This window comes from Melozone crissalis, unplaced genomic scaffold, assembly GCF_028551555.1.
Source record: "Melozone crissalis strain CALT ecotype California unplaced genomic scaffold, PUWL_Pcris_2 ptg000017l_1, whole genome shotgun sequence".
NCBI lineage: Eukaryota > Metazoa > Chordata > Aves > Passeriformes > Passerellidae > Melozone > Melozone crissalis.
In genome coordinates, this window is record NW_026535795.1 from 12,632,753 (window position 1) to 12,648,353 (window position 15,601).

At 48.5% G+C, this 15,601-nt stretch overlaps 2 protein-coding genes across 2 annotated transcripts in view; one reads left to right on the forward strand and one right to left on the reverse strand.

The window, feature by feature from the left end:
- NECAB3 (N-terminal EF-hand calcium binding protein 3) overlaps window positions 1-15,601 on the reverse strand; it is a 33,782-nt gene that overhangs the window by 7,811 nt on the left and 10,370 nt on the right. Inside the window, exons 4-5 of the mRNA XM_054274749.1 lie at window positions 10,704-10,729; window positions 9,398-9,495 (exon numbers count right to left, since the gene is read on the reverse strand). Of these exons, the coding sequence (XP_054130724.1) occupies window positions 9,398-9,495; window positions 10,704-10,729 (124 nt within the window). The remainder of the gene's footprint in view (window positions 1-9,397; window positions 9,496-10,703; window positions 10,730-15,601) is intronic.
- ACTL10 (actin like 10) lies at window positions 304-1,419 on the forward strand. Its single transcript, XM_054274748.1, has one exon. The coding sequence runs from the start codon at window positions 304-306 to the stop codon at window positions 1,417-1,419; it is 1,116 nt and encodes a 371-aa protein (XP_054130723.1).

Sequence of the window (15,601 nt, forward strand, 5' to 3'; positions counted from 1 at the left end):
TCCTTCAGATACAGCCCAGGATTTGGTCCACACACTTAATTTTCCTGTCCAGTGTTCCTTTGCTTCCTTAAAGCCACCTGAACTTCTGTCCTTGCACTGTCAGAGAACCTCAGGGGATGGAGACAAGGAGGGATGCTCAGTGAGACAGGGAACAGGAGGGACAAACCCAGCCACTTCCAGAGCAGACACTGCTGTCCCCCAGTGGGGCAGAGCAGGCACTTGAGCCTGCTTTGCCCTCACCAGACCCTCCTGTCCCACTGCAGGCTGTTCCTCCATGCCTGTTATCCCTGAGGAGCCCCAGCCATGCTGAAGCCCGCAGTGGTCATCGACAGCGGCAGCCGCTTCACCCGAGGTGGCTTTGCAGGCCAGGAGCAGCCCCAGTGCGTGCTGAGGACACTGCTGCCCTGCAGCCTGGGCACCCCGTGGGACCCCTGGCAGCCCTGCCCTGGCACGGAGAGCCCGCGCTGCTCGACCCCGGCCCCACGGCGCTGCCCGCTCAGGTACAGCCTGGTTGAGGACTGGCACAGCATGAGAACCCTGTGGGACCACCTGATCTGCTGCTGCCTCAAGGTGTCCCCAGAGGAGCACCCGGTGCTGCTGGCAGAGTCCCCGTCCTGCCCTGGCACCGACAGGGTGAAGGCGGCCGAGGTGCTGTTCGAGGGCCTGGGGGTGCCCGCGCTGCACCTGGCCAACACCGGCTTCCTGTCACTCTGTGCCCACGGCAGGGTCACAGGGCTGGCCGTGGAGGCCGGGGCGGCCGTGTCCCATGTCACCTCCGTCTGGGGGGGCCAGACCCTGAGGAAGGGCACCCGCAGCCTGGGGGTGGCCGGGGATCACCTGTCCAGGTACCTGCACCAGCTGCTGCTGCAGCAGAGCCACACGGAGCCCTCAGTGCTGCAGGCCCTGACAAAGAAGGTGCTGACCCAGCTGAAGGAGCAGTGCTGCTACGTGTCCCTGGACTATGAGGGAGACCTCCAGGAGGAGGGATCCCATCATCCAGCCAGATTCCAGACCCCTGACGGGCGCTGGATCACCCTGGGCAAGGAGCGTTTCTGCTGCCCCGAGCCGCTGTTCCGGCCCGAGCTGCTGCAGCTCAGCTGCCCCGGCCTGCACCAGCTGGCCTGGCAGAGCCTGCACACCGTGCCCCAGCAGGCCAGGAGACACGTGCTGGGCAACATTGTACTCTCAGGGGGCTCCTCCATGTTCCCTGGCTTTCCTGAGAGGATGTGCTTGGAGCTGAACCTGCTGTTCCGAGGAGCAGGAGTGCACATCGAGGTGCTGGCCAGCCCCAAGAGGGCCACAGCAGCCTGGACTGGGGGCTCCATGGCAGCCTCACTCACCTCCTTCCAGCACACCTGGATGACAAAGGGAGAGTACCAGGAGCACGGGGCCCAGTATGTGCACAAAAAATTCCAGTAGGGAGGTGGCAGCCATCCCACTGTGGCACTGAAACATTGCCCTGCCCCAGGGGCAGCTGCAGCAGTGCTTGAGTGGCTCCTGTGCTGCTGCAGGGCTGCAAAGTCAATAAAGTGCCCCAAAAGAAGCAAAGTGCTTTCACTGACACTCCGGGTTATTCCCTGTCTAACAAGGGTGTGTCCCATCAGGCCGGGGCTCATGCTGGGGATCCAGGCCACGTTGATGGCCTGGTCTGGGTACATTTAGGCAATCCTAATGCTCCAGGCTGCATTTCCCAACTGGAAATGCAGCTGCCAGGATGAGGAAGGGAATTTCTCCTGCAGGACCCCCAAGGGGAGCCACAGGTGCGGGAGGAAGGAGCCGAACAGGGCAAGGTCCCCAGAGCACCTGCACTGCAGCCACTCCCTGCAGGAGGTGATTCCTTACCTGGCACTGGAATAGGTCAGCACTGGAACAGGTCAGCACTGGCTGAGGAAGATGATTTGAAAAGCAGGGAACTGCTTTCACTCCTTTAGTTTTGGTCCAAAGGTCATTTGGTGCTGCAGGGAGCCGATTCAGCTCCCTGAGCAGGCATTTCCTCACCTGGCACTGCCTGCCTGAACTGACTCAGCTGGGCAGATGATTTCAAAAGGATCAGAGGTGGTGAAGGCAGCAGCTGGGGAGCACAGCCCAGCTGTCACAGCACACTGCTCTCCCCATGGCCAGCCCCGTGCCAGCTCCTCAAGGGACACAGAGACCACAGGAGTCACCAATGAGCTCTGAGAGAGACAGGAGCAGCAGTGAGAGGGCAAGGAAGGAGCCTCCACGTGATGCAGGAGGGTTGGCTGCTCCCCAGGAGCATCCACCAGGAGAAATCCACCCTTTCCTGGACAAGACAAGGCTGGAGCAGCATCCCTGCCCTCCCTGTGTGTCCTCGTGTGACCCCAAGGCTGCAGCACCCAGAGGTGCCCTCACCCCCCCCAGATCCATGAACCACGTCCAAAATCATGTCCAGCAATGCCACCCCATCACTGGGGTCAAATATTTCCAATTCCTGCTGCCTTTCTCTGCAGCACACTGAGGATCTGGAATTCCAGAAGCTCTGCACAGATGGATTTCATTGTAACCCTTTCATTGCTGGTGCCAAAGAAAGGGAGCAGTGGGGAGGGCCCTGAGCCCCTCGTGGCTCTGTGGTTGCTCTGTGCCAGTCCAGGAGCTGTGTCTGACTGGGCACAGCTGTGGCTGGATGGGAACGGAAGGGAAGGAAATTGGAGAGAGTGGAGAGGATGGATGCTCATCCCCCAAGCTCTGGGCTGGAGCCAGCAAAGGATGGTCACAGCTCCCCCCAGCACCAGGGGCCAGGGGGATGGGGGTTTCATCCCTGCTGGAAAATGAATCTCATTTTCCTGCCTCAGAGAGGGGATGGCAGCCACACTGACAAGATGCAGCCGCAGCAAACTGAGTTCCAGCTCTGCATCTCCAGCCTCTCCCAGCCAAGCATCCCACGTGCTCCCACAAAGCCTTCTGTACCCACAGTCCCAGAAATGGAAGCCCAGGGCTGGGGATCCCTGCCCACCCTCATCCCAGAGTGTGCAGGCACTGAAAGCCCTGGCAGCACTGCCTCTCTGTGCCTGCCCAGCTCCTGCCAGCCTGGACCCATGAAGGGGAACAAAGACACTCCAGCCTCCCCAGGACACACCTGGAGGGAGAGGGTGGCCAGGGGGCACAGCAGGAACATCATTCACCCACCACAGAGCCCTGCACAGTCTGTTCTGATGCCTCAGGTTTTGGCTTTTCTATTTTTCACATTCTGTGCTGCTTTAGTGTGTGGGTCTGGGCTTCATATCAGGGGATGGTGAGCTCTGTGCACAGAGCAGGGAGACAAAACAATTCCTGCTCCAGCTGGGCACCAAGGACAAATGATCCAAATCTCAGCCCAGGAGCACAAACACCGTGGGCTGGAGAGAGAAAAACAAGAAGGATGGGACTGCAGGGGCTAAAGCTGGAATGGGACAATGAACTGCAAGGTGCAAATGGAGCAGAACTGATCACAGTGACAGACCCCGTGCCTGGTTGTGCATTTTGGGGCTATTTGGTTCATCTTGGGTGCAGCCCTGGCTGGTCTCTTGTGCTGCCCAAGGTGGATCCATTGAGGACATCCTTTTAATAAATCCCTGCTTTATTCTTTAGCTCTGTCCAGATCTGTTCTAGGGCAGCCCTCACAAGGCATCAGTTTCAGTGCCCAAAATCCAAATCCAAGCCCTGTCATCCCTCTGGCACCACTGAGGGCCCTTCCCCCAGCATCAGCCAAATGAGGTGTGCTCCTTTCCCTGAGGTGTCCTTCCAGCCTGGGCACACAAACACTTCCCCTGCCCTGGGGCTTGGAGGCTTCTCCCCAATCACCTCACTCTCCTTCCTGTGGGAATTTATTTAGTTTACTAATTTTATTTTTAGGTGGTACTGAGGTAGTATAATCAATTGTACTACAAACCTAAGTTTCTGTATATAGGATGATGGGGAGTAACATTTAATTATGGATTTTTTTGGCACTGAAACTCAGTACAAAATTGTATTGTTAAAGCAGAATATTGTTATTGTACTGCTAAAAATAGAATAAAATTTTTTAAACCACCTCTCAGTTGCCCCATTGAGTTTCTGCATATAGGATGATGGGGAGTAACATTTAATTATGGAATTTTTTTTGTACTGAAACTCAGTACAAAATTGTATTGTTAAAGTAGAATATTGTTATTGTACTGTTAAAAATAGAATAAGAGTTTGTAAAACACCTCTCAGTTGCCCCATCTCTGGGTCAGAAAAGAGCACAATCTGGCACCTTCCCAGGGCCAGGTTTTGGGAGAAGCACCAAGCCTTCATCCCAGCACTCCTCATCCTCTCAGCTCCCATCTGAATGCCCCAAGCTCCACATACCCCATGGATGGAGTTTTATGGCAGGGGCAGAGCTGCTCTCCCAAAACCCCATCCCACCTGCCCTGAGCCCCACAGCTCACCCAGGGCAGCCCCCACACCATGAGAGGAACAGTGGAGTTGTCTTTACAAACAAGCTGTGGGTCTGCTGGTAGATAAACAATGAAAGAAACAATGGGAAGGATTGCACCGATTGATGAATGGAAAAAGATATTTGCCTTTACAAATAAACTGCAGGTTTGCTGATAAATGAAATTGGATATTGAAAGATGAAAGAAACAACGGGGAAGAAAAGCCCCTAAATTCCATAAAAATTAAAAATCAAAAAGGAGGGTTATATATGAGAGGGAAAACTTCAGTATCAGGTGATTCAGTCTGAAACTCTCAAGTACCTCAGCTAATGGGGAAAAAGGGAAATGTAGCTGGGAAATTGGGATAAAAAGGAGGCTGAGTCCTACAAAAATTAGAGAGACCCCAGGGGAATGCCCCATGGCCTCTCCCTGGATTGGAGTAAAGTAAAAGAACTCCTCTGTGTCCTTTTTGGACATAAACCTCTGGTGTTTGTGGGTTAATTTTCCTGACAACCCCAAACACACAGGCACAGGCAGCAGTGTGGGGTGAGAGCCCCCAAACCCCCCTGGCAGCCCAGGGCAGGCTGTGCCAGGAGGGGACAGGGTTCCATGGGGACATGGCAGCAGTGCCAGCTGCCTCATCAAACACAGCACACCCAGGGGAACGTGCTGGAAATAACCATCCCAGGAGAGCTCCAAATGCTGCTCCACATTTCTGCAGCAATTTGGGAAAATTCGTGCAGGGAGAGAAAGAACCTAAAATCTGGCCCCATTGCACTCCTCATTTTGGGGCAAAAACTCAAAATCCTCTCATCAGATGCTGCACAGAGGTCAAACCCTCTTATCAATAAACCCACCAAGCATAGCATTATGTGCTCATGGAAAAGGAAATAACTCAGCAAGCTCAAGACAAAGGAATTTTGGTCCTGCACTGGTATTTCAGCTCTGTTTACCCAATTGAAAATCACCAAGTTGCCAAGGGCTGCTATAATTCTGCTTTTGAGGGGTTTTACTGATTTTTTATGATGATAGTCAAGATCAGGACAGAATGGAATGGGTGGCCACATAATTCCTGTCAAAGGGTCAATGAGGCTGCCTGCCTTGGAGAGGTATTTATGTGACAGTTTGCAGTGTTTGCACACTGAGGAATGGAAAAATTTCAGCACACAGACCCCCTGTGAGAAACATCGGGCTGTTTTCTGAGCTGTTTCCTCTGTTCACCTCCTACCCCTACACAATTACATTGCAAACATGAAGTTCAGCCACAAAATAAGGTGTAATTAGCACACTACAGCACAGCTACCAAGTTATATTTTACAAATAAGTGGGAATGACAGAAAGTGAAGGAAAAACTCTATTTTCTAGACAAGGCAAATTTTCTTCAGCATGTTCCTAGTGAGGGAGGATGGAGGCATGGGAACCCCTAATGGTTTGGTTTCCTCCGGCTGATCCATAAAAACAACCAGGAACAGGTTTGCTGCTCTCACACACACACAGAGCTTCCTGCAGTGTGGGAAATAGATTTAGAGAAAATTCTTAAAATCTGACAGAAAGCTCACATAGTAGATATTTGTATGTAAACATTGAGATAAGAAATGTTAAACTAGAAATATGATAGAATAAGATAGACATTGTTGAGAGAGAGATGAAACTAAAAAATAAGTTTTAAAAGTGTTCATATAGGTATAAAATATACAAGTATAAATTTTATATATAAAGTATATATATTAAAATATATATACTATATATATAATATATATTATTATAATATAATTATATTATAATTATATTATAATATAATAATAATTATATAATATATAATAATATATATTATTATATATTATATATAATATATAAAATATATAATACATATTTTATATATTATATATAAAATATATAATGATATTATATAATACTTATGTATTACGTATAGTATATATATACTATATATACTATATATTTTTATATATTATATATAAAAATATATAGTAAATATACACTATATACATATAGTGTATATATACTATATTTACATATTAAAAAGTATATATATAAAAAGTATATATATTTAAGTATGAAGTATAGTATAAAATAAGTGTTTAAAATAAGCTTTTAAAATATATATTTTATATATTATATATTTTATATATAATATATCTATTTTATATATTATATAAAATATAACTATATTATATAATATTTATATATTATATATAAAATACATATTATTATACTCTATAATAATATAGTATATTATTATACATACTATATATACACTATACCTATATAGTGTATATAGTATATATAAAAATATACAGTATATAAAAATATATAGTAAAGATTCACTATATACATATAGTGAATATACTATATATGCATATTAAAAAGCATATATAAGCATATTTATTTAAGTATGAAGTATAGTATAAAATAAGTTCTTAAAATAAGTTTTTAAAAATATATATTTTATATATTATATATATTTTAATATATAATTTATATATTTATATTCTAAAACTTTAAATGATAAGTTTTCTATTATGTGATATTACACACTTCTATTTAAATTACACATTCATAATATTAGTTATACTATTTAATTTTGGAAGCTTTCTCCACGGCCTCAGGTTAAATGCAGTGTTCTCTTGGGGGTCAGCGCCTGGCAGCACAGAAAGTCTGAAATTTTCAGTGACCAGGGTTCCAACATTCCAGTTTTCTCAGTGCACAAGCAGCTCCCTGGGGTGAAAGCTCATCTGGTTCTTCCACAAGGCTGCTCTCTCTGGCCAAAGGGGGCTCAGAGCAGTGTTTGAACCAGAAGAATTGAGGGGCAGTGTAATGTGGTGTAAAATTCTGAGGGGCAGGTGTAAAATTCTCTGCCCTAGCTCACACAGCTGTGAGCTCTGGCTAAAATCCAGCCCACTCATCCCATCACAACTCAAGCTGGAGTCCAACTCTGCAAATACAAATGTGGGAGCACACTCAGATGCCAGCAGGTAGGAATGCAGCATTTATCATCCCTGCAGCCTCCAGGCATCCCTCTCACAGCTCCTGCCCAGAGCCCAGCAGAGCAGGGAGTGCAGGGAAGGGACCCCAGGAGCACCAATTCCTGCCCTGGGCACAGCAGGGCTGGGTCAGAGCCCCTGATCAGCACAGACCCCTCCTGGGTGGGAGCAGTGCTGGGAACTCTGCACTGCCCCGGCTCCAGACACATCCAAACACGTGGAAAAACAGGTCCAGCAAAATTTGCTTCAACAGGAAAAACCTGCTTCTGTTTTCCAGGGAACAGCAGTGGCACAGGAGCTTTGGAGGGAGTGAATGCCTCTCAGCAATGCTGGGGAGCAGAGAAGTGACTGTGCTGCCCTTTGCAGAAACACAGGAGTGTACACATTCAACACCCAAAAAACAGAACAGAAAGGAACTGAAATAAAGCACAGCTCTCTGGAGAGGATTCCTCCTCTCCCTCTGGACTTGTATTTAACAGCTGTGAGTGAGGCCAGGGATCTGAACCAATGAGAAAATGCATTTTCAGGAAATTCCCTCTCCTGGCATGAGATTTCCACACGTAGGTTTGGAAACACCTCTCAGTTCCCCATCTCTGGGTCAGAAAAGGGCTCAATCAGGCACTGCAGTAACTGCAGGCACACAGGACAAACTCAGCTGGGTTTGGCCAGAGGAAAGCCCAGAGAGGATCTGACACTACAGAGGTACAAACACCACTCTGCTGAGTGTGGGACTGGTCCCCTTTTTCTTCTCTGTCTGACCAAGAGCTCAGAGGAGCATTCACACAGATGATGCCCCTCACCTGCTTCAAAGAAAGGCTGTTCCCATGCTCAGCAGCTGCCCAAGCACATAGCTGAGCCCTCTGACACAGCTCAGGTGCAGAAGGAGCTGCTGGTCCCTGGGCAGGGCCCTCCAGTGCTGCCTTTCCCCACTGTCCTTACCCTGAGGCTGCTCATCACAGCTGGGGCTCAGAGCCTGCCCTCACCAGCACCTCCAAACTGCTCCCATCAGCACAGGGTGAGCACTGGGGCAAGAATGAGCCCTGCACCAGGCTGGGAGAGCAGGAATTGCAGCTCTGCTCTTGCCCCTCTTCTGCAGCCAGCACTCAGGGCTGCAAGCTGGGCTCCATCCCGAGCACCACCAGCCCTGCAGGGCAGTTTGGAGCCTCACTGCTGGGGGGAAACACTTTCTTCTGGCTCAGAACTCGACACAGGCCCTCAGTGATGCTCCCTGAAAATGTCTGTGGGCAGGACACTGCAGGGAGCTGCTGGAACAGGCACTGCCAGAGCCCAGCAAGGGGAGGTGATGTCCCCAGAACATCACTGATGTCCCCAGAGCATAGATAATGTCCCCAGAGCATAGATGATGCTCCCAGAACACAGCACAAAAGTTTTAGATTTACCCATCTCTGTGAACACTTTTGAGCCTATTATGGAAACTTCTGGGATGCTGCCCTGGAAGAACTCACAACAGGCTTTGAGAATACCTCTCACTTTAGGGTGAGCTGAAAGGGGCTTCTCCCATGGTGTCCTGCAGCAATGTCAATCTGCCCTTACCTCACAGGTCACTGCCCTTTGTAGTGCCCCTGTGCCCCCAAACCATTGCTCCTGACCCCATACTTAAAAAAGGACACTCACTGTTTGCCCTGTCCTTGTCCCTGGGTTCCTTCAGTGTGACTCTACAACAAACCTCACTGGAACTGTACACAGAGACCCTTTCCACCTCTTTTTGCTGACCCAGCTGTGCTGACAGTGTGGATTGAGTCTGTAATTGTCCAAGCAGCTTTCTCAGAAGATGCTCTTGGGAAAGGTAGGAACAAACACCATCCACTGATAGCAGGCTGCTGCCCTTGCCCTCCTCCAGGCTGTGTACCTGCACATGCACAGACACCCCTGATTTGAGGGGTTTGCTGCCTCCAACCCCCAAATTCCACACTAAGAAGCAACTGAGCTCACCACAGCTCCAGTTTCCCACCCTGCTGCCCTCCCCTGTGCCATCCTTACCAGCTTGGTTTTGTCCATGGCCGCCAGCACCGCAGCGTTGAGCGTTTCCAGGGCAGAGAGAACGTTCCTGTATTCCCCCAGGTATGCTGAGAAATAATCTGCAGCAGGACAGAACACCATGGTCAGGCTCCTGAGCACCTCCATCCCTGCCTCCCCTGCTCCTGCTCCCCACACGCAGCCCAGAGCTGCAAGGGTGGGGGATTCACTTCCCTTTCCAGAATCATTCTCCCACTTGGACTGAAAGGAAAAGTCCTTCCCTATTGTCCTGGGTTGTAAGATGTGGTTTGGGGCTGTAGTTTGGCAAATTCTGTCCCCATCTGTCAGAGCTGGGGCAGCTCTCTGCTGTTCCTGGGGCAGTTTTCTTTCTCTCTCCCACAGCCAACCCTCCCTCCAGGAGATCTCTGCTGTCCATGGCCACTGAGTGTCCCTGCAGGGCTGATCCAATCCCAGCATCCCATGGGGAGATGCTCCGCCCAGGGGAGGAGCCAAGCATTCCTACCTGGATCCAATCTGGGCCTGGCACAGCACAGCAGCCTTTGCCCCCTGCATTGCCAGAGGAGCAGCTTTCTGCTGCCCTGCATGGCCAGAGGGAGCCCAGGCCCATCTGCAGCAGCCCTGGAGCTGCAGAGGAAAACTCCCCCCTTGTGCAGGATCCCTGCTGCAGCAGAGCCACAGCTGGCACTGCAGGAGGGCTGAGCCCCCATGGGATGGGGCTGGGACACCCCCCTGACACACAGGGGACAGGGCCTGTGATCACTCTGGCAGTGGAGTTTTGTATTACTGCACTGTTTATTTTATTTTTATTTTTTCCCTAATAAAGAACTGTTATTCCTACTCCCATATATTTGCCTTAGTCCCTTAATTTCAAAATTATAATAATTAAAATCTAAATATTAAAACATTTAAATATTAAAATATAGCTATAATTAAATTATCTAATTAATTATATATAATTAATTATAATTAATTAATAATAGAATTAATTCTAATTTAAAATATTAAAATATGATATTAAACTATAGTAAATAAAATTTATTGTGATATTGAAATTATAATAATAATTTTGAAAATATTATTATTATTTCAAAATTATAATAATTCAGAGGGAAAATGCATTTTCCATTGTAGGGGAAGCTCCTGCCTTCCTTAGCAGACACCTGTCTTTTCAAACCAAGACACTTCTCCCCTGGGATCTAGGGGTCTCACAGGGACCTTGGAGCCACCCAGTCCTGCCCAGTTCAGACATACCCCACCACAAACACCTGGGGAGGGGAAGCTCTCCAGGGCAGGAACATCCCTGACTTACCACACAACTTCTCCGTGTCCACGTTGCTGCAAGAAACACAGAAAAGCTCCTGTTAGATAGTGGGGCTGGTGTGGGGGAAACAGTGAGGGTGAGAAGGGGTTTGGGGGCTTGTCTTGAGCCCTGGTGGATTTTCATGTTCATGTATTTTCTCAACTGAATTAGAAAAAGAAGGAGCTGAACAGGTTCAGAGGCAGCAGCTCAGGAGCCATTCCCAGCCCCTGCAGCACCCAGGGGCTGAAGGAGGAGGAAAATCTGCTCCACCAAATCTCCTGGAGCTGGAGTGTGCTGGGAGAGCACCTGCGACAACAGAGAGGGGTTGGATGGAGGTGCCTGTTGAAGATTGCAATGCAAAATGTTTTCTATTACAATCTGTATGGCAGATTACCTTTGTCAAGTGGGCAGTTTGCCTTATCTCTCTCTTTGAGTGACCACATTCACACCTCCCTCGGGAGGGGACATTGCTGATAACAGCTATTGAATGTCCCTGCCTGGCTGATAAGAACTACAGCATCCCATTGGGAGATGTCAGCCCAGAGGGAGGAGCCAAGCATTCCTACCTGGATATAATCTGGAGATTCTGGAACACCAGCACAGCTTCTCCACGGGATTCCCCAGAGGAACAGCAGCTGCCTCTGCCACTGGATCTTCAGAGGAAGAGACTGCACCTTTCTACAGGATCCCTGCTCCAGCAGAACCAGCCCTGACACTGAAGGAGGGCTGAGCCACAATTCCAATGGGACTGCTGCCAACACCCTGACCCACAGGGTGTCAGGTTGGGTTCTGACTGTGGCAGTGTTGTTCTAGTGTACTGCATTGTTTATTTTATCCTTTTATTTTCTTCCCTAGTGAAGAACTGTTAGTTCCTGCTCCCATATTTTTGCCTGAGAGCCCCTTAATTTAAAATTTATAGCAATTCGGAGGGATGGGGAGGGTTTACATTCTCCATTTCAGGGGAGGCTCCTGCCTTCCTTAGCAGACTACTGTCTTTGCAAACCAAGACAGTGCCCCACATCCCTGGCTGGCCAATTCTGAGCCCTGGAGCTGCTTCTGCAACCCAACCTCTTCCCCCAAAGGTGGGGAGCATCCAGCCAGGGCTCCATCCTTGTTCATCCCTGACCTCAGCTCAGGTCCTCCCCATGGCCAGACCCCCTCCAGCTCCTCCTCCTCCTCCTCCCTCCCTCAGAGCCCAGTGCTGTGGGGCTGTCTGCAGGCTCCCAGGGGCTGGGTGACTTCCCAGCCCTCCAGAGCAGTTGTTTCTGCCCTGAAGGTCATTAAAGCAGGGATCTGGCTCCACAATCCTGGAGGCAGGGCCAGACCCCCACCCTTTGCACTAACAGAGAGCACAATCCCCCCTGGCATCCCTGCAGGGGGCAGGTCCCTCCTGAGGCTGCTAAAGGTACTGCTGGGGTAGAGAAGTGTGGGAATCCACAAAATCAGAGGGTTTGGGGAAAGCTGCAAAAGGCAGGCCTCAGAGACAGCAGAACTGTGATTAGAGCTAAGCAGCAGCCATGAGACAGGTCAGCAGAAAAATTATTTAAAAAGCAGAAAGGCAAAGACAAATAAAACAATGGTCTGTGTATTAACACTTGTCTAGAATAACTCCCTAAGCTACAGAAAAGTTTATCTAGTGAGATATTAGGAAGTTCTAAGCTTAATAATGGAGCTCTGTGCATTGTGTTTTAAGGCTTACAAGCAGGAATTGTATTTGAAATAAGCAGCATTGTTTAACCAAAGGTACCTGTGCTTATGGTGGTTGGATAGAACTACTGTCAGTGTGCTTTTGCTTTGTGTGATTGGTCAAAAAACTTATAAAGTGAGTTGTAACATTATATTCTGGGTCTGCTGCCTGGGATGTGAGCTGGTGGCACCTTCCCATTGTCATAACCATGTAATGAGACTGATGCTGGAAAATCAAATAGCTCAAAGCAGTTCCACAGCAGTCCTGTCCTGTTGGTGATTTGTACAGAGCCCCTGGCTGGTGACAGAGAGGGAGGAGGGAATGCACAAAACCAGCCCCAGGTTTTGGGATGGGTCTGCAGGGGGCTGTAGGAGCTGCTCAGGTGGCCAAAGGCACAAAGTCAGAGCTGCTCTCCATGCCCAGAGCCTGCAGAGACAGAGCCCAGCATGGCATTTATTCAAATCAGCCTCAGCTCCAGGCCTTCTGCTGCCTCAAAATCCCCCAGATGATTACAACCAATTTTAATCCTGATTGGGAAAGTGGAAGAGAGCCCCAAAGAGAGCTTTTCAAGTGGTTTTTAAGTGTTGAAGTGCTGTCACACATGGGGGAAGTGGCAGTACCTGGAGTTTGCCAGGCTCCCAGCACAGGGAATGCTGCAGTGCTGCTGCCCAGGGGTGGGAAACCATCACCCTGTTCCCCCTGACACTGCTGACAGGGCAAAGGGACAAAAACACCCCCATGTAAAATTAGAGAACAGTGTGTGAGCTGTCCAAAATGCCATTTAAGGTGAAATAATTAGGGCAAAAATCTTCCTACAGCTTTTCCTGAGACATCAAAGGCTGTTTGTGTCTCTCCCTTTCTCCTGGGCTCGGCTGAGAGCACTTGAACAGTGGGCAGTGGCTCAAAGCAGGGGAATATTTTGGTGTGAGGGTGGCAGAGCCAGGGCAGGGGGCTGCAGGCTGCTCTGGGACTGCACCTGGAGCTCTGAGCAGCACACAGGGGCAGGAACACTCAGCTCAGCTATTTTAAACACACAGCAGCTGATTCAGGCAGGGCTCTGTGCACTGACCTGGCACTGCAGGCACTTTGCAAAGGGGAGAAAAAAATCCTGTTTCCCTTGAGACTCGATCCAGATAAACCTGCAGAGCCACAGCCCCTCACTGTGCCCAACTCTGCTGATCCCCCCTCTGGGCAGCTCTGCCTGACACAGACACTGGGGTTTGGGGCACCAGGGTGCACTGGAAAAAGGGTTTGCTCCTTGTGAAGTTTTCCCCTTTATTTCTGGCAGCTGCCTGGAGGCTGCAGAGCTGCTGCAGTGCTGCAAGAGCCCTGGCACTGCAGCATGCACAGCACAGCCCCAGAGCTGCAGGGAAACCTGGCTCCCACCTGAGAGAGGGGTAAAAATCACCACAGAGGGCATGTGGACACTTTGTGTGCACATTATCCAGGCATTTGCACTGGTCCCAGTGAGCACCTGGGGCTGCTCCTTGCAGGAGCAAGGAGCCACCAGCCCAACTCACTGCCACCCCAGCTCCAGGAGGTGTGACAAGGAGCTGTCATCAACTCCCACCCTGTGGCTTCCAAGGTTATTAATAACTCTTATATATATCTTTATCTATCTTTTTATATATAAAAATACATATCTTTATATATATCTTTATCTATCTTTTTATATACATATATAAATATAAAAATTATATAGATATATAAATTATATATAAAAATACATATCTTTATCTTTTTATATACAAATAAATATATATAAATTATATAGATATATAGACATATAAATTATATATATAAAAAGATATATATCTTTATATATATTTATCTATCTTTTTATATACATATATAAATATAAATTATATATAGATATATAAATTATATATATATAAATACACATATCTTTATCTATCTTTTTATATATAAATATATATATTAATTATATAGATAGATAAATTATATATATATATAAAGATATATATCTTTATCTCTTGGCTGTTTGCTGCTTAAAAAGAAATGTTAACTAATCAATCACTAAACCACTGAACACTGCACCAATCAACATCTCATGGCACAAATCCTCCCTGTGGGAGCTGCCCAGGGGAGGATCTGCAGCCTGTTCCACCAGCAGCCCTGCAGGGGAACCTCTGCCATGTCCCAGAGGCTGCAGCAGCCCCCAGGTACAGGCAGGGGCAGGACAGAGCACAGCAGGCAAACCCTGGGGCTATTCTGAGGCTGCCAGAACTGATTCACACCAAAGCCGGGGTGGAGCTCACCCCCAGAATGTGCACACCAAATGCTGACCCACTTTGCAGGGCTGCCAGGGCAGCAGGCTTTCCTCCCTGCCGTTCCCACTCCAGGAGAAGAGCCATCCTCTGCCTCCAAAGCACTCATCCTGAGACTCTCCACATCTCCCAGAGCTGTATTTTGACTGTGCTCAAACCACTGATTAACTGTAATTAAGCCTGAACTGATGATGGAGGAGCTTGTCATCATTATGCTGTTGGGATTTTGTCAGAATGTGCCCGGAATTTATGCAAGAAAACAGCAATCAGCTGCAGAAAAGCAGATGGGGTTTTTTGTTTATTTTTATCATTTATCATGTTGGGAACCTCCACTGCCATCACAGATCTGCTTTCCAAACCCTTTTTTGTGTGACACAGAGTGTTTCAGTCACTCTCCATCATCTGGGGCTGGCAGATGCTGCAGAGTCTCTGAGTGAAGAGAGAAGAGGGAATCCACTCAAATCCCTTTTTCCACACAATCAGAGGCTTGAGGTGATTTCCACCAAGAGATTTTCAGAGGCACCAGGTCAGCGCTGCCATCCCTTGTGGCTCCAGGTCAAAGGCTCTGAGCAATCTGCACCCAATTCCGGAACACCCTCATGCAAAGATGCATTTTCCAGACCTTATTTTTCTAAATTTACCCAACAGGTGCAAGACAGAAGGACAGGTAAAATCCAAACATCACAGCCCTGGGCAGGTTTCACAGGGCAGGCATTGAACCCCTGCAATTCTGGATGGAGCTAAGGAGCTCTCATACCTCCAAAAACATCAGTCTCTCCTCACCCAGACATTTCAGAGGATGAAAATGCTCTTCTCCAGGAAGATGAACCTCACTGTGCCACTGCCAGAGCTGGTGAGGAGCTCTGCACCAGCCACACAAAGCCATGGACCTGCTCTTGTACCAGCTGCCATCCAGAGCTGAATTTGGCTTC